General features: G+C 57.7%; 6 protein-coding genes across 8 annotated transcripts in view; 4 read left to right on the plus strand and 2 right to left on the minus strand.

The window, feature by feature from the left end:
* The window catches only part of PHAF1 (phagosome assembly factor 1), a 31,099-nt gene extending 29,357 nt beyond the window's left edge, over window positions 1–1,742 (plus strand). For both annotated transcript variants that reach the window (XM_047078544.1, XM_047078545.1), the window contains one exon: window positions 217–1,742. In XM_047078544.1, coding sequence (XP_046934500.1) covers window positions 217–303 — 87 coding nt within the window. In that variant the 3' untranslated portion in view covers window positions 304–1,742. The remainder of the gene's footprint in view (window positions 1–216) is intronic.
* B3GNT9 (UDP-GlcNAc:betaGal beta-1,3-N-acetylglucosaminyltransferase 9) lies at window positions 1,277–5,406 on the minus strand. Its single transcript, XM_047078546.1, has one exon. The coding sequence runs from the start codon at window positions 3,705–3,707 to the stop codon at window positions 2,493–2,495; it is 1,215 nt and encodes a 404-aa protein (XP_046934502.1). The 5' UTR covers window positions 3,708–5,406; the 3' UTR covers window positions 1,277–2,492.
* A 315-nt stretch (window positions 5,407–5,721) lies between these two features.
* On the minus strand, window positions 5,722–11,351 carry TRADD (TNFRSF1A associated via death domain). Its single transcript, XM_047078549.1, has 5 exons — window positions 11,255–11,351; window positions 8,104–8,262; window positions 6,971–7,248; window positions 6,692–6,884; window positions 5,722–6,544 (listed from the first exon to the last, which is right to left on the minus strand). The coding sequence occupies exons 2-5, from the start codon at window positions 8,252–8,254 to the stop codon at window positions 6,234–6,236; spliced, it is 933 nt and encodes a 310-aa protein (XP_046934505.1). The 5' UTR covers window positions 8,255–8,262; window positions 11,255–11,351; the 3' UTR covers window positions 5,722–6,233.
* A 24-nt stretch (window positions 11,352–11,375) lies between these two features.
* On the plus strand, window positions 11,376–15,140 carry FBXL8 (F-box and leucine rich repeat protein 8). The gene is made up of 3 exons (XM_047078547.1): window positions 11,376–11,473; window positions 13,091–13,286; window positions 13,870–15,140. Exons 2-3 carry the CDS (start codon window positions 13,135–13,137, stop codon window positions 14,840–14,842), a joined length of 1,125 nt encoding a protein of 374 aa, XP_046934503.1. The 5' UTR covers window positions 11,376–11,473; window positions 13,091–13,134; the 3' UTR covers window positions 14,843–15,140.
* A 327-nt stretch (window positions 15,141–15,467) lies between these two features.
* On the plus strand, window positions 15,468–20,537 carry HSF4 (heat shock transcription factor 4). 2 transcript variants are annotated; one of them, XM_047078551.1, is made up of 13 exons: window positions 15,468–15,833; window positions 16,532–16,640; window positions 16,730–16,857; window positions 16,957–17,081; window positions 17,355–17,430; window positions 17,572–17,636; window positions 18,161–18,263; window positions 18,504–18,645; window positions 18,871–18,994; window positions 19,530–19,635; window positions 19,724–19,789; window positions 19,913–19,982; window positions 20,261–20,537. In XM_047078551.1, the coding sequence occupies exons 1-13, from the start codon at window positions 15,711–15,713 to the stop codon at window positions 20,410–20,412; spliced, it is 1,389 nt and encodes a 462-aa protein (XP_046934507.1). In that variant the 5' UTR covers window positions 15,468–15,710; the 3' UTR covers window positions 20,413–20,537. The 2 variants fall into 2 exon arrangements, with proteins under 2 accessions (XP_046934507.1, XP_046934506.1); XM_047078550.1 differs by having other exon boundaries at window positions 18,518–18,645; window positions 18,767–18,994.
* Window positions 20,538–21,306: 769 nt separating this feature from the next.
* On the plus strand, window positions 21,307–24,834 carry NOL3 (nucleolar protein 3). Its single transcript, XM_047078548.1, has 4 exons — window positions 21,307–21,511; window positions 23,837–24,139; window positions 24,287–24,601; window positions 24,690–24,834. Exons 1-4 carry the CDS (start codon window positions 21,469–21,471, stop codon window positions 24,695–24,697), a joined length of 669 nt encoding a protein of 222 aa, XP_046934504.1. The 5' UTR covers window positions 21,307–21,468; the 3' UTR covers window positions 24,698–24,834.
* Window positions 24,835–25,179: the final 345 nt, after the last annotated feature.

Below are 25,179 nucleotides of genomic sequence, written 5' to 3' on the forward strand. Positions count from 1 at the left end.
TAACATGAGTTGGGGGTGTTTAGGGATCAGCCCACCCCTGTGTGCAGGTGTTTTGTACATGGAACAATCCACTGTGCACAGGAGCTGCTTCAAATCCTTTCTCTGCAGTCACAGCCCCAGTACTAGCCTCACTGGTGGTTTTTATGGATGATTGCCTGCCCTGCCTACATCCCTTCTTCTCCTTCCCTTTGATTCCTTGTCCTCTACTCACACCAGGTCATGCAGAATAACCATATTGCCTCGGTGACCCTGTATGGCCCCCCCAGGCCTGGTGCCCACCTGAGAACAGCGGAGCTCCCCTAAGGACATCACCGCCCATGCCCCTCTGCCCTGTGGAGATGTGCATCGCATCCTATTCAGCAGGCTTCCATGTGCCACCCTGTGGGTTTTCTTGGACACCCTGCCAGTGTTGAAGGGCTGTTGTGATGTTCTGAGGTGGGGCTCAGACATGCTCTGCCATGGAGTGAGAGGCCCAGATATTCCTCTGTCTGTCCTCGGCTTGCTGGTGCCAACAGAGGACACCGACTGCAAAGAGAAGCACAAACTCTGAGCCTTGATACCTGGACCCAGGAGACCTCGACTAACACATAAGGAGGCAGGGTTCTTTCTCCCCTGCCCCACACACATTGGGAAAAGTTGGGACTCTTTCTGTGGCTGAGGTCACAGGCACCGAGGACGAGGATGAGGTCCTGCCTTTGGCCCATTGTTGCCATGTGACCCTTAAGGCAAGCAGGTAGCATGTCCATAGTACTTGGTTGCAACTTTTGCACTACATCTACTTTAGTTACTTGATGAGCTGGCTGTGGCCAACGTGGCCCACCTGCCCTTCCCTGTTCCTTCCTTGCACGCGCTCCCTACCAGGCCCAGTAGGCACGCCCAACTGGTTGAAACACAACTTTTTACCATCTAGGTATGTGCCCAGGCCTTGTTCCTACCCCTCTTGGAGCCAGCCTTCAAGGTCACCTGTGCCCCACTCTTCCCCAACATGGCTGGCAGGCTGCATGTTTCCATCCTGTTTGCCTCTTTTATTTAATGCCAAAGTTTTAGCCAAAGACATCTTCCTCCTTTTGTTGTTTCAGCATTCTGTTCTGCACTGAGGGCTGGCTCTCTTGCCCCAACCCTGGGCAGTGTCCCCTGGCCAGGCCCATTCATGGTTCAAGGCCTCTGGGGCTCAAGGAAAGCTGGGCTGCTCAGTCTTTACATGGGTCTTACTAAGGAAAGTAGCATATGTGCTTTAAAAATAATCCTTTTGAAAAGAATTGAGAAGAGAAATGTATAATTTTACCCATTTTTAATATTTTGGTCTAGCAACTTGTGATACATAGATGACAATTTTGTGAGTTTTTCAAATGTGTGTACATATTTTTGTAAATATGACTCTTTTGTAATTAACTCATGTACAGCCTCATCCTGTAGAGTTTAACAATGAATGTGCAGGGGACCTGCCCCAGGCTCCTAAGTGGTTCCTGGGTTACAGCCAGGCTTGTGTGGCGCTCCCATAACTTTGTGACTGACTGGTGTCTTCCTATTTGGACTGTGGCCTGGCTGGAGGACCCCCCCTCCCCCCAGCCCACATTACATCCCACTGTTGGGGCAGCCAGGACTATTCCCATCCTCCTAGAATAGGGGAACCTTCCTCATGCCCTGCCCATACCCCTCCAATAAAGGCCTATGCCCTCAGCAGCAGCTTACCACGTGCTGTTGCTGGGATGTTTGTACTAAAATAAACATGGGGGTGTTGATTTTTGAGAAACTGGGTGGTTGAAGAATATGGGTAGTTTTATGGTGGTAGCTTTATCTTAGGTTCTTTGGCTCCTCTGGAGTGGGGCAGCATAGCCTCTAGTAGGAGACTGGCATTGTTGTATGGGTGAAAGTTCTGCAGTGGGGAGACTCTAGGTGGGACCATGCACTCAGCTGTCCCTGTGTGCCTCTGTCCCTGGTGTTCCAGCCAGACCAGGGCCCAGGAGGGGTTGGCTTCAGGAAAGACCTCAGAAAATTTAAAGACCTGCCCAGGGCTGAAAATCTGATTTGGAGGCGCAGGTGGGAAGCCAAATGCCTGCCTGGAGGACCGAGGCCAGGCCCCCACACCTCCTCCAGCCTTGGAGAAAAGAAAAAAAAAAAAAAAAAAACCTGCATCTGCAGCATTCTAGGGCCTCCAAACCAAGGACTAGGGTCAGATTACGTTAGCCTCTTACCACCACCCATCCCAGCTCGCCAAAACCTATTTGGTAGTAGGAGGACCAAACATGTCCCTATTTGGCAGAGCCTGGTGCTCTATGGCCTCAGCCCTGGCTGTCTCAAAGGACTACTGTTCGAATGGTTCCAGGCCAGCAGGAGCCAAGCACAATCTTAGTTCCTTGGGGCCCGGTGGAGGCCAATTCCTGGTGAAACGGGGCTACAGTTTGAACTCTTCAGCCTCTGGGAGAGAATTACATACACGGCAATAATTATCCTGGGTCTGAATGAAGGGGATCTTGGGGCCATGAAGTTACCTAGGAGTCCCACCGGAAAGAGCCAGCAGCGGCAGGCCAAGGACGCGCACAGGCTGGGCCATGGGGCCCGTTCAGCAGGCGCCACATAAGCCAGATGTCGGCCGCCGAGAGCCCGTGCACTACAACTAGCTCCCGGTAAAAGCAGGGGTCAAAGGTGCGCAAGTGCGGCGCGGCTGAAGGACGAGGGATGCCAAATGTGCGGAAAGCAGGGTGAGGTTCCGGTGTGAGCCGAAGGCGCTGTAGACACATGCCTAGAAAGACGTCGTCAATGGGGAAAAGCTCAACCTGTGCACAGGCGCCGGCCAGGCGACGCAGCGTAACTCCTGAAAGCACAAAGCCACCACCACCCGCGTAGGCCGGGTAGGCGGGCAAGCCATACACAGCCTCTGGGATGTAGTATTTGCTAGCCCGCGCGCGGATTGGCCGAGCCTGCACAATCACGTCACCCGCAAGCAGGTCCTGCGCCGGGTCCCGCGGCGCCAGGAACTCCAGCAGGTTTCCCACGTGCACAAACACATCTGCGTCGCCCTTAAAAACGAAGCGCACCTCGGGACAGTAGGCCGAGGCCCAGGCCAGAAAGTGGATCTCTTTGAGCGTTAGGTTGAAGAAAGTGTCGTCAAAAGCCCAGAGCAGGATGTCCGCGTATGCCCGGCTTTCGGCACGCAGCAGGGCTGGCCAGTGGGTTCGCGTGCCCTCCCCCTCGGCGTCTGCCCTGTCAGTGCCCGTGCTCCTGGGCACGCCCAGCAAGAACACGCGGCGCACGAGCGCCCCCTGCACACGGCCCTCAGCACCCCACGTCTGGCGCACGGCCTGGCGCCGCTCGAAGTCCGCCGCCACTGACTTGACGGCGATGAGCAAGTCGGGTCCACCTTCAGGTGCGCCATCTCCTCGGCATTTGTGCGGCTGATTAATGAGCAAGGGGAAGCGCCGCTGGTCCTTGGCGCGTAGGTAGCGGCCAAAGTCAAAGGGTCCCGTGGGTGTGGGCGGCTCCGGTGTGTCCCCTTCGTAGACCAGAGGGGCTGGGACTGCGTCCGCGTCCCGTGCCTGGAAGACTCGGAGTCCCGGAGTAGGCGCTGCCTCTACCTTCCCTTGCGCTCGGGGTGCGTTGGTCGTCAGGGTCGCGCCCTCGCGCTGTGTGTAGAGCAGGAGGCCGAGGGCGGTGCCAAGGAGAAGCGTGATCGACGCGTCCCCGCGTAGGCGCAGCCTCCGCCTCATGTCCGCGTGGCTCACGCCCCCGCCCCCTGCGGAGAAACTCAGTCAGGGGCCCCTGCCGCGAAAGCTCCCAGCCCCTCTCTCCCCAGGGGGAGGGGGCTGAGACCACAAGCCGAGGGTCTCCGCTACCAGCCATTCGTCCTCCGGCGTTTTCCTTCTCCGGGCCGTGGCACCCCACCCCACCCCCCACCAACCCTGGGATGGGCACCCTGAAGGGGCTGGAAGTTCCTCCTAGTAGCCAATTCCCACCCCTCAACCCCGGCCCAGGACGGTTCCTCAAGGCCGGGAGGCCTCGGCCCGATTCCCAACCCGCCCTTCCCGCGCTGAAGCCGAATCCCTTCCACCCCTCCCTACCCACCACGTCCTTGGGATCCCGACACTCACTCTCGTCCCTTGGGAGCGGCGCGGCCCCGGACGCCAGGGCTCCGGGGCTCAGCGCAGGGTCCCAAGGGCAGCCATGAACCGGGCCTGGGCCAAATGCAGCGTTGGCAGGAAGGGGGGCCGGGGCCGCTGCCACGTGACCCTCCAGCTGTGCGCGCCGGGACATCTGGAGCTCAGCTCCGCCCTGGCGCCTCAGGGAGCGCTGTCTCCAAGTGGGGACTAATCTCTGAGAAGAATCCCCACAGGCAACTCTGGGAAGGTCTGAGAAGGTGGGTTCTGGTCGCAGTGTGGGCTCAAATGCCCCAAATCTGCCTTTCCGTGAGGGCAGGAAGAAACATTAGCCTTTCTGGTTAATCTCCACACCCCCACCTCTTCGGAGTGGGACAGGGTCTTGGCTGGCAGGAGCCCGGGGCAGGTGGGTCCCAAATCCCTGAGGCCCAGCGTCTTAGACATCTCTTTGGCCACTGTCCCAGACTATCTTGGAAGAGCCTCTCCTCAGCTCACCAGCAGCCCTGGTTCTACCAGGCAGGGCCTATAAATTATAAATGGCCCCGGACACGTGGCTGCCTCCCTACTCCTGGTTCTATGCTCCCCCACCCCCACCCTCCAGCGGGCGTGCACACACACACACACACACACACACACCAAAGATAGGGCATTCAATTCTCACAACGCTGGTAGCAGCTTTCATTGCTCATGTCCAGGCGGGGACAGTGCCTTTCAGGGAGTTAAGTGACTTGCCCAGCATCATATAAGCAGAAGTAAGAGCACTGCCCCAGGTCTTCTGGAACTCAGTCTGGAACTCTTCCCTCTGTCCTCCTTTGCCCCCTCTCTCCATCTATCCACTAGGACACAGGACAGGGGGTCAACCCCCTCTGCTTTAACTTCACAGTGAGCACTTAAGTCTGTTACCCCAGAGGCACCTCTTGGGCCCCCTGGTCCCTAGTGCCCCAAATCAGCATAGCCTCCTGCAGGCCTGGGCCACTGCAGGCCAGATTGGATGGACAGGGATGGTTCAGCTAGGGGATTCCTGAAGCATGCCGTGAGCAAAGGGTTTGATCCGGGACCCAGATGGGCAGAGAGTTGTTCTGGAGATTGAGGGCCCCCATCTCAGCAGGCAACCCCACCCTCCATCTAGCTGACAAAAGCTGAAACCCTGAGGTCCTCCTTCACTCTCACTCCTCATCCAGTGTCATTAGGCCTGCTATCTTTCATCCTAAACTGCTCCTAGTGTTCATCCCTTCCCTCCATCTCTGCTGCCAGGGCCCTAGCCTAGACCCTCTCTCTCCTCCTCTCCCCTCTCTCCATCCTCCTCCCTCCCCATCTCCCTCCTCACCAGCCTCCCAACCTTAACTCCCCAAACCCTCTAAATGCTTCTCACTGGCCTCAGTATAAAATCCAAACTCTATAAAATGGCTCACCAGTCCCCAAGCTATCTGCCTCCCATACTCACCAACTGGTCTGGTCTCTCTACAAACCCACCCACCCTAGATGCAGCCATTCCAAACTTCCTGTTCTTCTAACATTCCCCAAGACCTCACCTGAGGCTGGCTATGCCCAGAATGTTGCCATTCTCTCAAACCCCCACTGTCTCCCCTATTCACACTCCTATCTCTCCCCAGAAGCTTAACCCCTATTTTTCACATCAAAAAACAGGTGATATTTTATTACAGTTGCTTAATATCTGCAGTCCGACACTGAGTATGAACTGGGGGCAGGCAGTTTCATGTATCTTGTTCACCACAGTATTTACAGCACCAGGATGATAACTAGGACACAGCAAGTGCTTAACGAGCAGTTACCTGTTCAGTGAGTGAAGAGGTAAGGGCTGGCCAGAAGCCCTTCATTTGGGGTGGGCAGACTGCTGCCGCAGGTCACCCATGCACTCTGTCTCTGTCATAGTATCTGGAGCCAAATCCCCAGTGGCACCCCAGTAGGCATGGTGGGTGCTTGCCCAACTCTTGAAGAAGGCAATCAACACTGCCCAGCAGCTCCAACAGTTCGGCTAAGTGGGGTTATAAGTGTGGTCTCAGAGTCCCATGGATGGACAGAGCTCAGCAGTAGCAGCAGAAGGGACTCTAGGGTCATCCAAGTGCTCCAAACCTGGGCTGGACAACTGGCCGTTCGTCCCTTTCTCTGGTACCCAGCCTAGGCCAGGCCGCCATCGGGATTCGCCAGGCCCAGCAAGTCCTCTGCCAGGCTGGTGAGCTCGTTCTCCTCTAGTGCCTCTACCAGGCGCTGCAGCGTGGCGCGGCGACCCTCGGCCTGCACGAAGCGCCGCAGCAGCTGGAAGGCCTGCTCGTACAGCCCGTCGCGCTCGTACTCATAGGCCAGTGAGTCGAGCGCCGGGTCCCGCAGCGCACGACAGCCTCGCTGCAAGGAGCGCCCCACTTTGCGCCACTTGAGGCCTACTGAGCGCGCGAACGTCTGTTGGTCCTGCAGGCTCAGCGGCCGGTTCACTGCGGGGGGAGCGGGAAGCAGAATGAGCTCGGGAAGCCAGGAGCGGTACCCTCCATTCCCACCCAGGTACTACCCGGCCCAGACCTTGCTCCTTCCCAAACTCCATCTTCCCAGTGACCCTGCCTGCGCCTCTGAGCGCGCCTCACCTATGGGCTGACCCTGGAACAGAAAAGTCTGGCCAGATGGCGGCGGCGGCTTCTCGTCTGAGAGAGAGGCATCCAGGGACTGCGAGGGCACCGGAGCGACCTCCACGTCGCTACCCTGGCCCCCTGAGCCGCATGTCAGATTCCGGAGCGCATCCTCTAACTCAGAGAGCTCGTCGTCCCGGAGCCGGTCAGGCTAGGGAGGGCAGTGGGGGGTCGTCGGTAGGTGTGTTAGCTGCGGATCCCCCGCCCCACCCCAACCTGGCCCTGGCCCAGCCGCACCTTCTGGGCGAAGATGCAACTCAAACAGCGCTCTTCATCCGTCAGCAAGGTATCCAGTCGCTCCACGCCAGCGCGCAGCTCCAGTTCCAACGGCACTGAATGCTGGGCGAGTGCTGCTGCCAAGCACCCTTGCAGCGCGGCGCGCAGCGCCCCCTCGCGATAAGCGCGCAGGAAGCGGCTGCAGGGCTGGCGTCCGCAGAAACGCACCTGCACAATCAGCTGCGGTTCACTGCGGTGGATCTTGAGCATCTGCAGCACCTCCGGACTCCCAACACTCTCTGCGGAGGCGGACAGTCAGGCGACAGGCGGTCCCCATGCGAGGCCGTTCTCCAAGCGACCGTAGTGGGGTGAAGCCCGCGCAGACTCCCTCCCTGTTCCTAGCTCCCAGCTGGGAAACAAAACTGGCATGCACACAGCAACAACTCAAAATGAAAGCCAGAACCTATCACAGGGAGCATCGTAAGACGGAATGGGTGCCACCCCAGCCCCATCGTTGAAGCCTCAAATGAGGGTGGGCAAAAGGGACATAGGGAGAGGCTTTGCAGCACAGAGAGGGGCGTATGCCCAGGGCAGCCAAGCCTTCTGGGTGGGCACCCGGCAGGACAGTGGAGGGAGAGGTCTCAGGTCTTCAGGCTCCACCAACTGTGGCTCCCACTGCCCGGGAAGGAAGCGGATCCCCCAAACGGCTTCAGCTTCCTGTGGCCTCTGCCCTGAGAAGGGAAAGGGGGGCTCCCCCGAAAGGTAGGTACTAGGGAGGGGTCTTGGGCAAGGAGTGCTGCAGTGAGAGAGGAAAAGAGAGAGATGGGCGATTAGTAGAAAGCAGAGAGCTGGCTGGTCTGGTGAGTAGAGGGCATCAAGCAGGTGGAGGGGCGTTAGTGCACATATAGGTAGATCATACACAGAGACGGGGACACATGTCTACACCCAAGGGCACACATGCATAAACAGAGAAGACAGACTTATGAAACCAAGCACCCCTCTCCCCTCCTCCCCACCCCATCATATCTTTTCCTTAACACGGTGGTTAAGCAAGGGGCCCACAGAGTTCAGGAGGTGGGGCCTCAGCCCCTGGCCCCGCCCACAAAGGCCCAAGTTCCCCTCCCTCTTCAAGTACCCCCCCCCCCCCCACGCACCTGCCAGTGCAGTCCGCAGAGCCCTGTACACCGCCACCTTCTGCTGGGGGTGAGCGTAGGCATCAGACAGGACCACTTTATCCAGCGAGGACTCCACAAACAGGTATGCGCTGCCCACCCACTCCTCGAGCCCATTTGGCCCACTCGCCATCTTGCCTCCTGGAGACACAGACAGGCATCCAGATCACCCCAGCCCAGCCCTGGAGACAAGTGTCCAGTCCTGCATGGCCCAGCTGTCCCCACCCAGCTGGCACACTTGTGAGGGGAAGTTTATCATCCCACAGGCAGCCCCTTGTGCTTCTGTCTCTGCACAGCCCAGCCCAGCTCAGCTCAGCCCAGACTTGGAGAGAGTACTGTCCATCCACTATCTTCTCAGAGAAAGCCCAGGGTCACAGTGGCAGAAAAAGAGAGATACTATACTGCAGTGGAGGCAGAGAAGTTCTGCTCCCCACCCCCCACCCCACCCTCAGGCCAGGATGTCTCCCTTATCAAAGCTGATAGGAGACATCCTTATCCTGGGCAGTGTCCATGCCCCACAGCCAACCGAACCCATGTCCTGGTATGCCTTCAGCTTAAACTTGAGCCCCGAGTATCCCTTTGGGACCACAGCCCCCCCATTAGGTTTTCTCACCTGCATTCCTACCATACCTCCTGGCTTCACTTCCAAGGATACCTGTTAGTGTTGACCTGTGCCCAGATTCCCTCCCCCAATCCTGGCTGAACTTTTGGGGCCTTCCCTCTTCTACCCATGTGCCTGTTGGGGACGCTAACCCCACTCCCTAGCTCCAGGTGTGAGCGAGAGAAATAGGCCTGGCCAATCTTCATATTCCACTCCCCTTCCTGAAATAATTAGTTCAGAGTTGGGTATAGGATTCAGGTGAATCAGAATCAACCTGCAACCTTGGCTGGACCAATAAGAAAGAGACATTAGTTTCCCTTCCCACGGGGCTGAGCTGGAAGGAAGGATAAGGACTCCTTTGCCACTGCCTGGAAAGAGCCTGGCTGAGAATAAAACTGACACAGAAGGAGACAGAGCCAAGGGATGAAGAGATGCATGCCTAACCACACTATGCCCCTGGCTCTAGCTGCACCCTGAACTCAGTTATGTGAGCTAAATCATTCCTTTTTTGTTCTAAAGTCCTTGGAGCTGGGCTCTTGTCTTACACAACTCAAATTGTTCTATTACAGATTCCCTCCTTGTCCAGACAGAGCCAGGGCCCCTTGGTGCTAGTATCTCCTCCATCTATCTTCTGACCAAACCCTAGCCCTAGACCGGGGGGGGGGGGGGGGGCGCGCGCGTGGGGAATTCCCATGAGGCAGCATGGTGCAGCATGATTCTTCCTCCCCACCTTCCCTGGGGCAACATCTTACCCTTTTCCTAGAAACATGGGCTCAAGACCCCACCTCCTGCCTCACCAGTCACACTTCTTTATCTCTGATCGTCTGTATTTATATACAGTGGGCTAGGAGGGCGTGCTGAGCCCCAGCTGTAAGCACCCAGGATGTCTTTGCTGTAGGCAGAACAGATGGGATGGCCCCAGCTGGCATACATTTACATGAGGAACAGGGAGCCTCAGCAGTGTGTGTGTGTGTGGAGGTGGGGGGGGTGTGTGCCAGAGGGTCCCTTGGACTTTGTTGGTTAGGGAGTAGGAATCCTGACCTCAAAACAGAGGTTGCATTTCAGATCTGCCCCCAGATCGTAACCTGAGAGCCACAGCTGGGAAAGTAACTAGCCAGGCAGGGACCCTCCAACATCACCCAGACCTGATGATGGTCCGTCCCACCCTCAGTATGAGCACAGGGGACATGCATTTTGAGCCTCCCTCCCCCATAACCTTTTGGTAGAAAATATATTAATACTTGTGTATTTATCCAAAGCAATAGTCTGGGAATTAACAGGAAGCTAGCTAGCAGTATTTACCTCTGCAGGGGGTGGAGAAGGAGATTGGGGGGTGGGTATTTTCATTGTATTTAGCAACATTCTAATTTATGTAAAATAGACATATTTGCTTTGTATTAAAAAGCAACATAAATTCGAAGCAAAAAAAAAAAAAAACAAAAAAACAACGGGGTAAGACTCTATAGGTGATAAGTGGGACCAAGAGCAGTACAAGACAAGTGACAAAAGTGAGGAGCCCAGGGGGAGTGCCCAGAGGGCAGGAAAGTGTGGGAACCTGCCCTGAAACGTTTCTTCTTCCATGTCTTCTTAGCCCCCTGACTTGAGGGTGCTGACCTCATGAATGTGGAAGTTGCAGCGGTGGGGATCTGGGAGTGGGCCAGAGTCTGCCCATCAGGACTGTCAGGGCGGGTGGGCCCTGGAAACCTGAAGGAAGGGGGGAGATGTTCTATCACACTCACTAGTGGACTAATGGGAGAATTCAAACAGGTTTGGCTGGAGGTCTGGAGGGTCAAATAATAGGATTGAGACGAGGACGGGGACCCTTGGCTCGAGTTATCCACTGAGGAACCTCTTCCTGCGTGTCGTTCTACAGAAGCCCCTCCTCGGGAAGCCCCGCGCGCGTCATCCACCCGCAGTCCGCCTCTCTGAGGGCGGGGCCGGGCTGGGTCAAGAAGACTCTTCACTGAGCTGAGACTGAGAGGGACACGCGGGTACCAACTAAAGAAAATAGGCCCCTACTACCAGAGGCCAACCAGGCGCAGGGTCCCATTAATATAGCCTAACTGTCCTGGGGCAGCTCCACCTCCGGTTGGGTGGACAGCAAAGGCCCGTGGCCAGAGCCTCTCAAGAACTGCATCCATCCTGGCGCGTCCCCCTATTCAGCTGCCCCTCTGCCCAGCCTCCAGTTGCGCCCACCCTCGTGCTGCGGTTTCGCAAGTGCAATTGGCTAGGGCGGGAACAGGTCTCTGCTCACAGACAAAGTCAGAACGAGCCCCGCCCCGCCTTCCCACCAGTAGGAACTTGACCACCCGCCCCCCGCCGCCACCGAAAGACCCTAGCTGGGATGAGGAACGCTAGTACCAACATCCGTACGCTCTCTTTCGCCTGCCAAGGAAACACCCCAATAGGCCGCCGCCACCAGCTGGCCCGGGCAGCAGCGGGTGACAACCGCGCTGCACCCACGCTCCTGAGCCGGGATCCGCCTCTGTTTCTGCTGGCACCCGGGAAAGCCCACCCATTCTCTGCACTAACCTGGCGGCCTGGGCCCAGCCCGGATTCCCACGCCCGCCCTGCTCCACTGGACTAGGCTGCTTCCGGGTGTGCGCGGAGCGCAGGGGTGGCGCCCCAGCCGGAGCAGCCCCGTCAGCCCGGGCGTCCCGCCCCCCGTGCTCCCTGTGACTCCTTCCCTCCCACTGTCCTCAGGCGCCAGTCCACAGCCTCTGGGCAAAGCCCCCTTGGTCCGTTGAGCAGGTAAGACACTGGCGCCCAGGGTTAGAAAGCGGGAAGAACTGCCCACAGCAAGAGACTTTGGGCACTTGCGGCACTTACGCGCCCAGGGGACCCCAAGGGAGAGCGCTGCCTCGCTTTCTCAGGCAGGAAACAGATCAACAAAGAGGCACCCCCTGGGCACCATAATTTTCTAGTGCCGCCTGGAGGCTTGATCTCGATGATCTCTGACCTCTCCTACTCCTTGACACTCAGAACGGGGTGCCGGTGGGTCCAAGTTCAAGCCTGGCCGAGGGTATCTGAAGCCCTAAGGGTAACGAGGCGCAAATTGCAGCAGGGACAGTTAACCTGGAGAATATGGGAAAACAGAAAACTAGCAAGTGGTGTGAAACGTGTAGGAAAACCTTCAAGCACTCTAAAATAAATTGTCAACTTCGAAGAGGATGCACACTTTCCAACAAAGGCCGCGCTCCGGGATGGGTCTGCGGAATTCCTGCTGAACCTAAATCGCCCAACCTGAGCCTGTACTGCTCCGGGATCAGGATTGAAACTTGAACCCAGGGCCCCTCAGGTCTCAAAGCCCGAAGCTTTTCTCCGCCCCTCCGGCCTTTCTCAGGAAGCACACGGGACTTCTCCCCAGGGAGGGGAGAAAAGGAAGTAGCCTTCACTCAGAGCCGTTTCAGCAGTGCCCCACCCGCGCCCCCGCTTCCTGATTGGCTGGTGGTCCCTGCCAATTAAAAGTATTCTCCAATGCTTTCGCCCTATTAACCCTATTGTCACTCTCTAGTTACTGGCAAGGCTAGGACGTGGTTTCTCAATTGGGACCGGTGGAGTCAACTGGCACTTCTTAAAATTCAGATTACTGGGTCCTACTCTTTCCAGAGAGCCTGATTTAGTATGTGGGCAGTGGGATCTGTATTGTGAACAAGTGTGCGGGTGATTCTACTGCCCCTGCCATCTGAGATGCCCTCATTTCAAGGGCCCTTGAGGCGAGTCTTGGGCCCAGTCCTTCCCTGGAACTTAGAGTTCAGGGAAGGAAGCAGTTCTGGAAGATGTCTGGGAGACTAGTCTGGGTGGTCCGGGTGGGGAGTGTGTGTATGGGGAGGCAGTTAGAGGCGACACGAGCTCTTTGAGCTGGGGAGGGGGTGGGCAGGGAGGGAAGGACGATTTGTCCCAAGTCATGTACAGTGCAGCCCTCCACCTTCCCCAGGGTAAACCTTAGTAACTAGGAGAAAGACCCGATAGCATTTTCCAAATCTACATGTTCGGCTTTATCAACTTCGCACATAGGTCATAGCTGTATTTCTTCTGGTATAGCATAAAATGCAGATTTGTTCAACAAGTGAGGATGTAGTGTGAAAGAATCTTTAAGCATCCAGGGCCAACCTCATGGTTCTGAGGCCTGTTCAGTGAGAGGCACAGGGTCTCATGCTTAGTTTAACACCTTGGTCAAATGCTCTGCTGTCACTGTCTTGAGATTATTAATAATATTTTCAGCAAAGAGTCCTGTATTTTCATTTTGCACTGGGTTCTGCAAATTATGTAGCAATTCCTGGGCCACAAGCATTTCTACACATAGGTTCTGGTGGTCCCCTCAACATTTTGGCTTTCTTGAGCCCAGAGATGCCCTTCTCTCTCCAGGCAAGAACTGCTGTTAGCACGGAGCTCCCACCCCGCCCACGGTCATGACAGAGCCTGGAGAGCAACTGCCAGAGGAGGTGCTGGCGCTTATCTTTCGCCACCTGCCCCTGCGGGACCGTGCCACTGCCTCCAGGGTCTGCAGAGCCTGGGCTGCTGCTGCTACCTGCAGCGCGGTGTGGCACGACACGATCATCAGGTGAGCGGCCCCTCCCTCTCCCTCCTCCCCACCGCCCTCCTGCCTTCTCCCTTTCTCCATGGAGTTGGGGGTTAGGGATATTAAAAAGCACAATCATTACTAACATTTATTGGCCACCTATTATGTACTAACTGGTGTTCTAAGTGCCTTATGTATATTAATTTATTTAATCCCCACGAAAACCTTATGGGGTAAATAGGTAGTATTATTATGTCCATTGCACAGATAAGAAATTGAGGCAGAGATTTAATCACTTTCTACAGGTCACTCAGGTAAGGAGTAGCTGAGTCAGAATGGGAACCTGACAGTTCAGAAGCCATGCCACGCCTCTGTAGAGACCTCGGAGAAAGCTCAGTTCCTAAAATATCATTGGCTCTCGCTGCCAGAGTTTCAACTAGTGACAGGCGTATCGCATCTTAAGTCTTCTCAAGGGATAGGGTGGGAGGTCCCCCTAGAATCAGCGGCTACTTTGGGGCAACCAGGAATGATCAGGAATGGGAGGTGTATTGTGGGGACAGTAGGGTGAGGGACAGGCAGAGGCCTCTCGAGGCCAATGCCTTTTCTTCACCGTTCTAACCACAAGTTACGACTGTGAGCGAGAAGGTACGCTGCTACCATATCTGTCCGCCTGCCTGGACCACGTTCACAATCTACGGCTGGAATTTGAGCCATCGAGGGAGCCGAGCCGCAGGGCGGCCACTGAGTTGCTGACGGCACTGGCGGGTCGTACCCCAGGGCTTCGAAGCCTGCTCCTGAATTGCCACGGAGAAAAGCCCCTCTTCGACGCAGGCCGCGACATCCTGGACGCCGTGCACGCCATCTGTCGGGCCTCCTGCGCGCTGCGTCACCTCGACCTTCGGCGCTTGCCTTTCACACTGGACGACGCACTGGTGCTGCAGGCGTCACGCGGCTGTCCCGAGCTCCGAAGCCTTTTCCTAAACAACTGTACGCTGGTGGGCAGCGTGAGTCCAGACTCCGTGCTAGAGCTACTGAAGGCCTGCCCGCGTCTGCGCGCCCTTGGGCTGCACCTGGCCAGCCTGTCGGGCACCGCCCTCCAGGTGTTAGCGGCGCCAGACCGCGCGCCTTTCGCTCACTTGGCCCTACGGTGCGCGTGCCCCGAGGACGCACGCGCACCCCCCTTGCCCGAGGAAGCCTGGGCCGCAGTGCGCCGCCGCCACCCAAGACTGGTCGTGGAGCTGGAGCTGGAGCCAGCGCTGCCTGACGAGAGCGTGACGCGGGTCCTGCAGCCTGCCGTGCCAGTGGCTGCGCTGCGCCTCAGTCTCTCTGGGGACACCGTAGGTCCGGTGCGCTTTGCTGCGCGCCACTATGCCTCAACCTTGCGCGCGCTCGAGGTGCGCGCCGCTGCCTCAGCGGAGTTGGACGCCGCGCTGGAGTTACTGGCTGTGCGCTGTACGGACCTGCGCGAAGTACACTGCTTCTGCGTCGTGCGACCCTCCGTGCTGCACGCCTTCCGCGCGCACTGTCCGCGCCTGCGCAGCTACACGCTCAAACTAACCCGGGAGCCACATCCCTGGCTGCCCACTCTTGTGGCGTGATGGCGTAGCCGCCTCCCCAGCAGATATGTGGCCACTGAGATGCTGGATGCATTTGCCTAGGCGTGCACCTACTACTAGCCCGCTCCTTCAGGACTCTGTTGCCTCGGGACCAGCCCCTGCGTCCTGAGTCCACTGGGTGTATTTCCGTAGTGGGATCACCCTCCTTCAACCCCACTTCCCTATGGAAGCTACGCTAGCGCCGCGTCCCTGGCATGGGGAGCGGGGCGGTGGGGAGACAGGACACAGGCTCAGGCGGCGCCTCTGGGGAGAGTGTGAAATAAAAAAAATCCTGCAGCAACACTGCGTCCTGTGCAAGACGGCGCTGGCTCTTAACAGGGAGAGCAGGGAACCCGCAGAGGCCAGAGGACCCCACCAGGTAGGCGTAGGAGAGATCATTTGTACTGATAAGCTACGGCTGCGGCGGTCAGGGACCGGGCACTCCGCATCCTTGGAAAGACAATGTCTCAGAGTTCTTCGGGAGGGTGCCAGCTTCTCCCCTCCGCACCCCCACCCCTTCACTTCTATCTGCCCTCTCTATCCAGGCCATGGCCATCACTGTCTAGACTTTTTCAGCCCACACCAGGCCGCGCACGGGCGATTTCTCCCTAAGAACAAAGGGTGACACTCGAACCCAGGTCTCCGTCCCCACCGCACCCTCCACTCAGATCGGATCCCAGCCTTCCCTTTCTGTCCGCTGTTGCTGCGGCCGCGGCCTGAGCCCCGCCCCGTGGGTTCGCACGTGGCCCCCGCCTGACCCGGCGCCCGGAGGCGGAGTAGGGAGGGGCGGGCGGCAAACGCAGCACTTTCCGCGGCTTTGACAAGCCCGCGGCGCCCGGGCCCGAGCGCTTAGCCGGGCCGAGACTGCGCCATGCAGGAAGCGCCAGCAGCGCTGCCCACGGAGCCGGGCCCCAGCCCCGTGCCTGCCTTCCTCGGCAAGCTGTGGGCGCTGGTGGGTGACCCGGGGACCGACCATCTGATCCGCTGGAGCCCGGTGAGGGCTGGGGCCCCTTGATTTCCCCAGTGGTCCCCGGGATCCTTCCACGTCAGTGAACATCCACGGCCACCCAACCCCCGCCTGGGATAGGGCTGTGGGTCCCCCGATTCAGCTGTCCCGGGTAGTTTACCTTGGAGGGGGTGTGCGAGATGGAGGTGAGGCGACTTCCTACGGACCGAGGAAAGGGTAGGTAGGAGCCTTCTGGAGACCTAGAGCCTGAGGGATCTTTGAGGTCAGTTCCCACCCCACCCCAGCAGACAGATCGGAAAACAGAGACCAGAAGAGGGAGGGAAGGGCTGGGGCTGGTTCTAGCTCAAAGTAACATCTTGGGTCTGGGACCCGTCCAGGGCTGGAACCCAAAAACCCTGGCCTTTGCTCCTCCTTTCCGAGAATCCAGTAGAGATTTTTGGGTTGGGCTAGGGTAAGAATACACTGTGGTGGCCCCAGGCTAGGCCTCATAGCTGGTGCAGTTCTGGTCTCGTCCCATGTCTCCAGGAGTGGCCGGTCCCCAGCGGAGTGAGAGAGAGAGAGAGAGAGAGAGAGAGAGAGAGAGAGAGAGTGTGTGTGTGTGTGTGTGTGTGTGTGTGTGCGCGCGCGCGCGCGCCAGAGCGCGCGCCTGGCCGTGGGCGGGCACGCCTCACTGTGTTGTCCCGTCTCCGCCCGCACGGTGGGTGGGCGGGCGGCGTTCTTGGCAGAGCGGGACCAGTTTCCTCGTAAGCGACCAGAGCCGCTTCGCCAAGGAAGTGCTGCCCCAATACTTCAAACACAGCAACATGGCGAGCTTTGTGCGGCAACTCAACATGTGTGAGTCCTTAGGGCGAGACGGGAATTGGGTGTGAGTGACTTGGTGAGCGGGGATGGGGCAGTTCACTCCCCCACGCCCCACTCCCTAGACGGTTTCCGGAAGGTGGTGAGCATCGAGCAGGGCGGCCTGCTGAGGCCAGAGCGCGACCACGTCGAATTCCAGCACCCGAGCTTCGTACGCGGCCGAGAGCAACTACTGGAACGCGTGCGGCGCAAGGTGGGTACGGCATGCAGGAACCAGCACCCCCGGTAGAGGTGTTGAGACGGCTGGCCGTGTTCTAGATGACTCTGATCCGATGGTGCTTCCCACCTACAGGTGCCTGCGCTGCGCAGCGACGACGGCCGCTGGCGCCCCGAGGACTTGGGCCGGCTGCTGGGCGAGGTGCAGGCTTTGCGGGGAGTGCAGGAGAGCACCGAGGCGCGGCTGCGGGAGCTCAGGCAGTGCGGGGGGGGAGGGGGCATAGGAGGGGGGAAGGGAGGAAGGGGAGTCTGGACGAGAGAACACTAGCTACCAGGCTGTTCTTCTGCACAGCTCCTTCCTCTCTCGTGTCTTGGTGCCTCCATCCAGACAAATGGGCTGAACTGTGGAACTCTATTCTCTATGGATGGACGATCGTCTGAGTGGTCGTGGGTTCAGGCCTGCCATTCTGTGGGGGGTGGTGACTGGGCGGACTCTCAGGTGCCTCAGCACCCCTCCCCCACGCCTTCCCGCAGGCAGAACGAGATCTTATGGAGGGAGGTGGTGACTTTACGGCAGAGCCATGGTCAGCAGCACCGGGTCATTGGCAAGGTGTTCCTCTCCCCCTACCCCACTTCTCTCTTCCACTCCTGAACACACCCACCTCCTCTGCCGGGGCGGCGAATCCACCTGGAAGTGCCTTGGGTTGGGGCAAGGTCCGAAGTATGAATTAACCCTTTGCTTCCTCTTTAGCTGATCCAGTGCCTCTTCGGGCCACTTCAGACAGGGCCCAGCAACGCAGGAGCTAAGAGAAAGCTGTGAGTGAGAAAGTCTGGGATGACGCCCCCTTCCACACTCACTTCCAGGAGCCTCTCTGTCAGAGGCCCCATGCCTGAACTCCATCTCCTCCAGTAGACCCCTCACTGGGAATCCTCATTCTTCTTCCCTGCAATACCATTTTTCTTCACTCCATGGCAATGTCCCCAAGGGCCCACCTCCAGGGCTTTCCCCCTCTCTCCCCAACTCTACCACCAAGTACCCCCATTCCCAGATCCCTATGTTCCAGGACCTTCTCCCCCAATTCCACCACCCCCAGCAATCCCTTCCCCCTCACTCCAAAGCATCCCAACAGCAGAGGGTCTGGGGCTGAAACCATGCTCCCTCCCTCCCCTCTCCACCCCCAAAGGGCCCCCATCTCTGGGTGGAGCCCCTTCGGCCTCCAGCATGTGACTGATGCCCTGGCAACAGGCCTCAGCTCTGCTGACTTGGCTGCTGGGGCCTGAGGGAGGGAGGTGCAGGCTGAGAGGCATGGGGGATGAACCTGCCCCGCCCCCCTGCACAGGTCCCTGATGCTGGATGAGGGGAGCTCATGCCCAACAGCAGCCAAATTCAGTGCCTGCCCCCTACCTGGTGCCCTCCTTCAGGATCCCTACTTTATCCAGTCGGTAGGTTTTTGCTCCTCCTCCCTTCCCTAGGGCATAGCTGGGATTATGGAGAGCCTATTGTTTTCCTCCATTCCCAAAAAGGAAGAGAAGGTGGGGTCCGGCTTCTCCTCCCCATGGCCCAAGACCCAGGTTCCCCAGCATGGACTGAGCCTACCCCCTCAAACCTTACTCCGTAGACCTGGTCCATGTGGGTACTGGTTGGGTTCTGACTCTTCCTGTGACTTGAAGGACTGGGCCTAGTTGTCTTCTTACAGCCCCTCCCAGAGACCACCTTGGGCCTCACCAGCTCTCACAGGGCCAGGGGCCCTATCATTTCTGACATCCATGAAGACTCTCCATCCCCTGATGGGACCAGGCTTTCTCCTTCCAGTGGTGGCAGGAGGTAAGACAGACAGGGCTGCCCACTGGGGAGCCTGTGGGGGATGACCCGGCAGCCCAGATGGCTATGGGGGAATGGAGGGAAGTCAGTGCAAGGGTCTGGTTGAAGCTTTTCTCTGGTGCAGGGAGAAGGGCCTGGCACTGCTCAAAGAAGAGCCGGCCAGTCCAGGGGGGGAAGGCGAGGCCGGGCTGGCCCTGGCCCCAAACGAGTGTGACTTCTGCGTGACAGCACCCCCACCGCTGCCTGTGGCTGTGGTGCAGGCCATCCTGGAAGGGAAAGGGAGCTTCAGCCCTGACGGGCCCAGGAATGCCCAACAGCCTGAACCAAGAGGTCCCAGGGAGGTACCTGACAGGTGAGCAAAAGAGTCCATTCTTGACTGTGAGCCCTGTGGGCTACTTTTCCAGACAGACCACCACTAACTAACTTCCCAGCCCTGTCTGCTCCTTGGTGGCTAAGGGGGAGGTCCGGCACTATGAGCTGAACTAATTTCCCAGAGTTGCTCTAAAGAGTACCTGCATCACAGTTCCCTGAAAAGCAGAAATTCCCATTAGGTCAATCAGCATATCTATGGTAGGGTTCAGGAACCCAGGAACACTTATTGTGAAGGAATTCATTGGGGTGAATGGAAACATTGTAAAGTACACAATAGTTTAAGAACCATTGATGTTGACAACTGCAAAGAGAGGGTATATATCCCAAGACCCTACCTCCATAACCCAAACCTCAGGTCAAAGGTAGGAGGCAGAGGCATTCTTTAAGTATACTCTAGGTGGGGAGTCCTCTCCTACCATTTTGTAGATGTCAGATTTTGATCCTGATGTATCCAGAATCCTTGGGAATCTAATGGGGGTGAACACTGCAGGCCGACAGCAGTTCTCTGTGCACAGGGGAACTCTGGGCCTGGACAGGGGGATGCGGAGCCCAGAGAATCTTCTGCCTCCCATGCTGCTTCGGGCCCCCCCTGAAAGTGTGGAGCCTGTGGGGCCCCTGGATGTGAGTACACCTTCAGCAGGGCAGGGGCATGGGGCTTGGTGGGGTTTGTGTAGTCGGGAAGGCACCACTGACCCAGAGCTTCCCCCAGGTGCTAGGCCCCAGCCACCAAGGGCGAGAATGGACCCTGATGGACTTGGACATGGAGCTGTCGCTGGTAAGGTGAAGGTGGGGAGGGCAGGGGTTAGGGTTGCTGAGCCAAGCCCTTAGCCAGTGCCTGAGAGCTCCCCTTCTCAGTTCTCTTGGTTGGCCAGCTGCTTCCTGGGGTTTTCCTATGCAGATGCAGCCATTGGTTCCAGAGAGGAGTGAGAATGAGCTGGCAGTCAAGGGGTTAAATTCTCCAGGGCCAGGTAACAGTTGTGGTGACTCAGGACTAGGGGGGAGGCCCTAACTGGTCTGAGCTACCAGGATTGGGTAGGCTGGGCAGTTTGTGTTTTGGAGGGAAATCCCCAGAGTTCTGGCAGCCCTCTGAGAGCCACCCACCCTCTTGCTGTTGGGTGAAAGCAGGGAGGTTAAGAATGGATGTTTCATCCTAACTGACCAGAGGGTAGGGCAGGCAAGGCTCTCCTTCCTCAAAGATAGAAGGAAGAGCTATTTCTCCCTGCTGAGCACAGTCCAATTCTCCTAGGGAAGGACTCCACACTTGGGGCACCACTCCTGCTGGATGTCCAAGCGGCTTTGGGAAGCCCAGCTCTCGGCCTTCCTGGAGCTTTAACGATTTACAGCGCCCCTGAGAGCCGAGCCTCCTACCTGGGCCCAGGGGCCAATCCCTCCCCCTGAAACCTGCTCTGCTCTGAAGCCAGCCCTTCTCAGCTTCCTCGTGCCCCCCTAGAAGAGGCTGATTGAAGACCCTGTTACTTCTCCATTACTGAACCCTGCACATAAACTGCATTTTTTTTTCTGTGTTTCTGGTCTCTTTTCTCTACTGACCAGGGAGCATAGAACTCATGGGGGGGGGGGGGGACTTTGCATTTACAGAAATTTCCAGCTCCTAAGGCTTTAATAGTGGAACCCGTGGAGAGTGGAGGTTAGCTCCACTCCCTGCTTAGCTCTGGCCTCATCCAGGGCTAGCATGTGGCCACTGCAACCTCCAGAACTCAGGGGCTTTTGGGGTCACATCCAACCTTCTAATGCATCTGCTCTGTGATCGTGGGTAAGCTGGTCCCCTTCTCTGAGCCTTATCTGCGACAAGCAGAGAGAATTCAAGGAGAAGATGGATGTAAAGCATCTGGTAATTGCCAGGCCAAGAGACTGGGCGCTGGATATTTGGGGCCGCAGGCCGAACCACCCGCTCGCTGACTCAGCCGATGCACCCTGGGTGGAGAGGGAAAACGGACTACGTGTGTGAGCCCAGGCGGTGCTCGGCCTCTGCGGCCTGCTTCCCGGTGTCCTAAGAAGAACGCCCCCCTCTTCTCCACCCCTTCCCAGTTCCCGGCAGCCCTGGCCGCCCCGCCCCCTCAGCAGCTGCTGTTCCCACCCCCTCCCTGCCCAGCCCATTCTGCCTCGTCATCTACTGCCCCGCGGAGGCTCGACTCTTGAGTGGGGCCGCCCGGAACGCACAGAACCGGGACCCCCCCCCCTCCCCGGCACCTGGCTGGAGGAGGGAAGAGAAACTGATTGGGCAGAATCTGCGCCCCCTCATCACCAGCCGCGCTCGAAGGAGGTCTGTGAGCCCCGCCCCTCCGCCGGACTCTAGCTCTGGGACTGGGTGGAGGGGAGGTAAGGGGAGCCTTGTGATCTCACTTTCGCAAAAGCTCCCGCAGTTTCCCACAACCCTTGCTCCCTAGCGTTAAGAGCCTGCGCAGCGAGGTGGGAAGGAGACCCAGACCCCTCTGGATGCGTGGCACCTGTAACCTCCTGAAGCTCCGGGAAGAATATGGTCTGTGACCCTTGAAGGACTAGCCACGACAAAACTTTGGTATTCACTTCTGAGCATTGGGTCGCAGGGGGAGACCCAGACTAGCTAGGGTCTCTGCACCTCAGACTGAGGTGCACAAAGTGCAGGACTTGGCATAATGTGGGAAGGAGGTTAACATGAAAATAAGTTGGGGAGCAATGAGGGAAAAGGAGGGGCCAGTTCAATCTGTCCCCCCCCCCCCAGTTCTCTGCACTTGTACAGAGTAGGTCCTGCACCTGTGACTGGGGGGACAGTCTTTGGAGGTCTCTGCCAAAGAGGGCAGAGGGTCCGTGTACACAGTGCAGTGATGTCCCCGCAGTTGTGAGGGTGTATGCTGTTCACTGGTTCCACAAGAGAAGGAGCCAGTCTGCTTTTGGGACATTCTGGCACTGGGGTGGAAAAGGGGACATTTGAGTCACGGAGGATGCGTCCACAGCATGGAGGTAAGGAAAGGGTATTCCAGGCTTAGGGAACAGCATCTGCATCTGGTTCAGATGTGCCAGGGGCTTGCAGGGTTCTCCCAGCACTGTGTGGTGGAGGGAGGTGGGAGAAACCCCAGCTGTCCAGAAGGTTAGGAGGTGGCCTAGAGCAGCCAGGCCAGATAATCTTGATTCTCTCTGATGGGCAGTGGGGGGAAACAGGCCATTAGGGCTGATGTTCTGCTTTGCAGGAGATCTTGTTGTAGTTCAAGTTAGAGCAAATAAGATCCCAGTTCTGCCACTTGGTCTCTCTGAACCTGTCTCCTCACCTGTAAAATGGGGATAATAAATCCTGTCCCAGGGGCTTGTCAAAGTCACTATGTGGTGGGAGTGATGGGATGGGACTGAGATGTACTTAGAAAGACTGTCATAGGAAATGAGGTGACTATGGTGGGGTTGAGGGGGATACTAATAGAGACCACTGAGAGGTAGAGGAGTAGCATTTGTCAGAGATGTGACATGAAGGGAGAGGGAGGGGTGGGGGTAGTTCTGGTCTCTGGTCAGTGGCCTGGGGGAAGGGCTGACACTTCAGTATAGCTAGGAGGGTGAAATGGCCAGGGAGGCATAGCTTGACACCAGGTGGTAGTGAGAGAGACCTGGGAGGCAGGATGGGGGCTAGGACCAAAGGCGCTCACCCAGACCTGGAGCCAGGTAGGGAGGTAGCAGAGTGACCCCAAAAGGAGGATGAGACCCGGGAGGGTGCTGTGTGAACAAAGCCAAGGCTGGTGTAGGTGGGCTGAAGGAGGGAGTGGTTCAGGGCCTGACCTATTTTGCCCCTTAATGCCAGGGGCTTTGCTGCCTGGGTCAGGCCACTCCAAAAGTGATGGACCTTTATCCTTGGTTGTTAATAAATGGACACAGCAGATTAACTTCTGCCTAAGACCTGCTGCTTGCGAGAGACAGTCTCTCAAAATGGGAGGATCCATGGAGGAAAACAGAAAAGTTCAGCAAGCATTTGTTGGTGGCTTTTATGAGTTGGGTCTGTGGTACCTAAAGATGAAGCATTCCCAGGGAAGATTCCCAGGGAATCAGGGAGACGTTGGGTCTCAGGTAATGTCAGGAGGTCTTGGTCAGAGCTAGGTCTCAAGAGGATTCAGGCATCCCTGCTCAGGTATTAGGGAGCCAGGAAGCGCCATCAGACCAATGTCAGGGTTACAACATGGTGGTATTGGTGAGGGACTGCAGGGGTGGAGCCTCCCCCAGAAAGATGGGCCTCAGGATCAGGATAAGGAACCTAGACTTCCTTCAGTTGGTGAGGGAAGGCTCTCAGCACTTGTGCTCTGGGTGCAGAGGGGATTCAGCACTCAGCAGAGTCTAAGCTGTACATGAAAGGCTAGACTAAGTAAGAGGTTAGGATGACAGAGAAATACTCAGCAGACAGACTGAAAAGGACCTGACTGCAAACTGGGTGTTGAGTATCCAGGTCAATTGTAAGTCTTTCTGCTTGTTAAGGTGGGGAAGCAGGCTGGGAAAAAGAATTTAGTTTGGATAAACGGTCTGAATCAAATGCAGGATCTGCAGGCAGCGGGGACACAGGAGGGACGTCCTGACTGGGGAGAGTGGTCGATAGTAAATAAGGGCCCAGGGATAGCATAGAGGAGAGGGGAGCCACAGCTGACGTTTAGGAACCCAAGGAGAAGCCTGAGGAGGAGACGGGACAGAAGCAGCCTGAAAGGCAGGAGGTCCAAGTCCTGTGCTGAGGAGCTGTCCGGCTGCCCGGGTCAAGGTGAACTTAAATCCCAGCCACGAGTGTTCACGGAGACCCTGGGAGAGAGGTCAAGGGCGGGGGAGTCCTTGCCCTATTACCTCTCTCCCCTCCCCCATGCAGCCCCCACCATGGGCAATGCGCAGGAGCGGCCCTCAGAGACGATCGATCGCGAGCGGAAACGCCTAGTGGAGACGCTGCAGGACGACTCCGGGCTGCTGCTGGATGCACTGCTGGCGCGTGGCGTGCTCACCGGGCCTGAGTATGAGGCGTTGGACGCGCTGCCTGATGCCGAGCGCAGGGTGCGTCGCCTGCTGTTGCTGGTACAAAGCAAGGGCGAGGCCGCCTGCCAGGAGCTGCTGCACTGCGCCCAGCGTACTACGCGCGCACCAGACCCGGCCTGGGACTGGCAGCACGTGGGCACTGGTGAGCGCGAGAGGGGCGGGGCCTGGGCCAGAGCACGGGGCTTGGCGGGAAGGGTAGAGTGTGGAGCTGAGTTGTAGATGGCCGTGTGCCAAGGATACCGCTGAGGCCTTAAAATGAGATACTCAGATACTCCCACCTCCAATCCAGGCTACCGGGAACGCAGCTACGACTCTCCATGCCCTGGCCACTGGACGCCTGAGGCACCTGACTTGAGGACCGCTTGCCCCGAACCGCCCAGAGCTTCAGACTGCGACGAGGCTGGGGTTTCAGGGGGCTCGGAGGCAGTATCCGGAACCCTCGAGGAACTCGATCCGGAAGTGGAAGCTGAAGTCTCTGAAGGGGCTGAGCCAGAGTTGGAACCCCAAATGGATCCGGAACCAGAGCCAGCACCTGAACTGGAGCCAGAGCCAGAGCCAGAGCCAGAGCCAGAGCCCGACTTTGAGGCGGGTGACGAGTCTGAAGGTGTGAGGCTACCCAAACCTGGTGTCGGATTGGCGGGAGGGTCCCCCCCCCCCCACGCGACTACTTTTTTCCCCCCCATCATTTCTAGATTCCTGAATGTCAGAGTGCTGATAGGCTGCTGCTCTCTGCCCAAAGCAGACAGGACCTGGGATCCTGCTCTGGCATTGGGGAGGATGCCACCAAGTCTCCACCTGACCCAGTACCACTGGAAGTGAATAAACTCCGGTGGGTCACCTTGGGCCCTCTCTGTGACTCTGACTTTTTGCCCAGGAACTAGGGTGAAGATCCATACCCCTAAGTCTTAGCAACCTGGGAAGCCCTGTGCCCCACTGCCTTGTCCTTAGCCCCTTTTCATCCTCAGTAGCCCAAGCCACACTCCCCTGGAGCCCTCAGTTCCAGGTCCCCAGTGGGATGACGGCCATACCCTAGGGCCCTGCCCTACAGCCCTTTTCCTCTCATGAACCAATTGGGGGGGTGGGGTGCTGTGTAGTCACCAGTCCCACTTCAGGGAAGCCGTTGGGCCTGGTGCAGAGAGCCAGAGGAAGGGAGATTTCTCTCCACTTAGGACAGGCTAGAGC

Source organism: Lynx rufus, unplaced genomic scaffold, assembly GCF_022079265.1.
Source record: "Lynx rufus isolate CCGP_SWC_20201006 ecotype Redwood Valley unplaced genomic scaffold, mLynRuf1.p SCAF_16, whole genome shotgun sequence".
NCBI classification, from domain to species: domain Eukaryota; kingdom Metazoa; phylum Chordata; class Mammalia; order Carnivora; family Felidae; genus Lynx; species Lynx rufus.

What these genes read in the sequence shown, in the direction of transcription:
- B3GNT9 (XM_047078546.1), bottom strand. Translation starts at nt 3,707, where the DNA reads ATGAGGCGGAGGCTGCGCCTACGCGGGGACGCGTCGATCACGCTTCTC.
- TRADD (XM_047078549.1), bottom strand. Translation starts at nt 8,254, where the DNA reads ATGGCGAGTGGGCCAAATGGGCTCGAGGAGTGGGTGGGCAGCGCATAC. An exon ending in GTTGCATCTTCGCCCAGAAG is followed by an intron (nt 6,885 to 6,970) that starts GTGCGGCTGGGC and finishes TGCCCTCCCTAG; the next exon opens with CCTGACCGGCTCCGGGACGA. An exon ending in GTTCCAGGGTCAGCCCATAG is followed by an intron (nt 6,545 to 6,691) that starts GTGAGGCGCGCT and finishes CTCCCCCCGCAG; the next exon opens with TGAACCGGCCGCTGAGCCTG.
- FBXL8 (XM_047078547.1), top strand. Translation starts at nt 13,135, where the DNA reads ATGACAGAGCCTGGAGAGCAACTGCCAGAGGAGGTGCTGGCGCTTATC. An exon ending in TGGCACGACACGATCATCAG is followed by an intron (nt 13,287 to 13,869) that starts GTGAGCGGCCCC and finishes TCTAACCACAAG; the next exon opens with TTACGACTGTGAGCGAGAAG.
- HSF4 (XM_047078550.1), top strand. Translation starts at nt 15,711, where the DNA reads ATGCAGGAAGCGCCAGCAGCGCTGCCCACGGAGCCGGGCCCCAGCCCC. An exon ending in AGCACCGGGTCATTGGCAAG is followed by an intron (nt 17,431 to 17,571) that starts GTGTTCCTCTCC and finishes CTTCCTCTTTAG; the next exon opens with CTGATCCAGTGCCTCTTCGG. An exon ending in ATCCCTACTTTATCCAGTCG is followed by an intron (nt 18,264 to 18,517) that starts GTAGGTTTTTGC and finishes GTCTTCTTACAG; the next exon opens with CCCCTCCCAGAGACCACCTT.
- NOL3 (XM_047078548.1), top strand. Translation starts at nt 21,469, where the DNA reads ATGCGTGGCACCTGTAACCTCCTGAAGCTCCGGGAAGAATATG. An exon ending in GAAGCTCCGGGAAGAATATG is followed by an intron (nt 21,512 to 23,836) that starts GTCTGTGACCCT and finishes TCCCCCATGCAG; the next exon opens with CCCCCACCATGGGCAATGCG. An exon ending in CTGGCAGCACGTGGGCACTG is followed by an intron (nt 24,140 to 24,286) that starts GTGAGCGCGAGA and finishes CCTCCAATCCAG; the next exon opens with GCTACCGGGAACGCAGCTAC.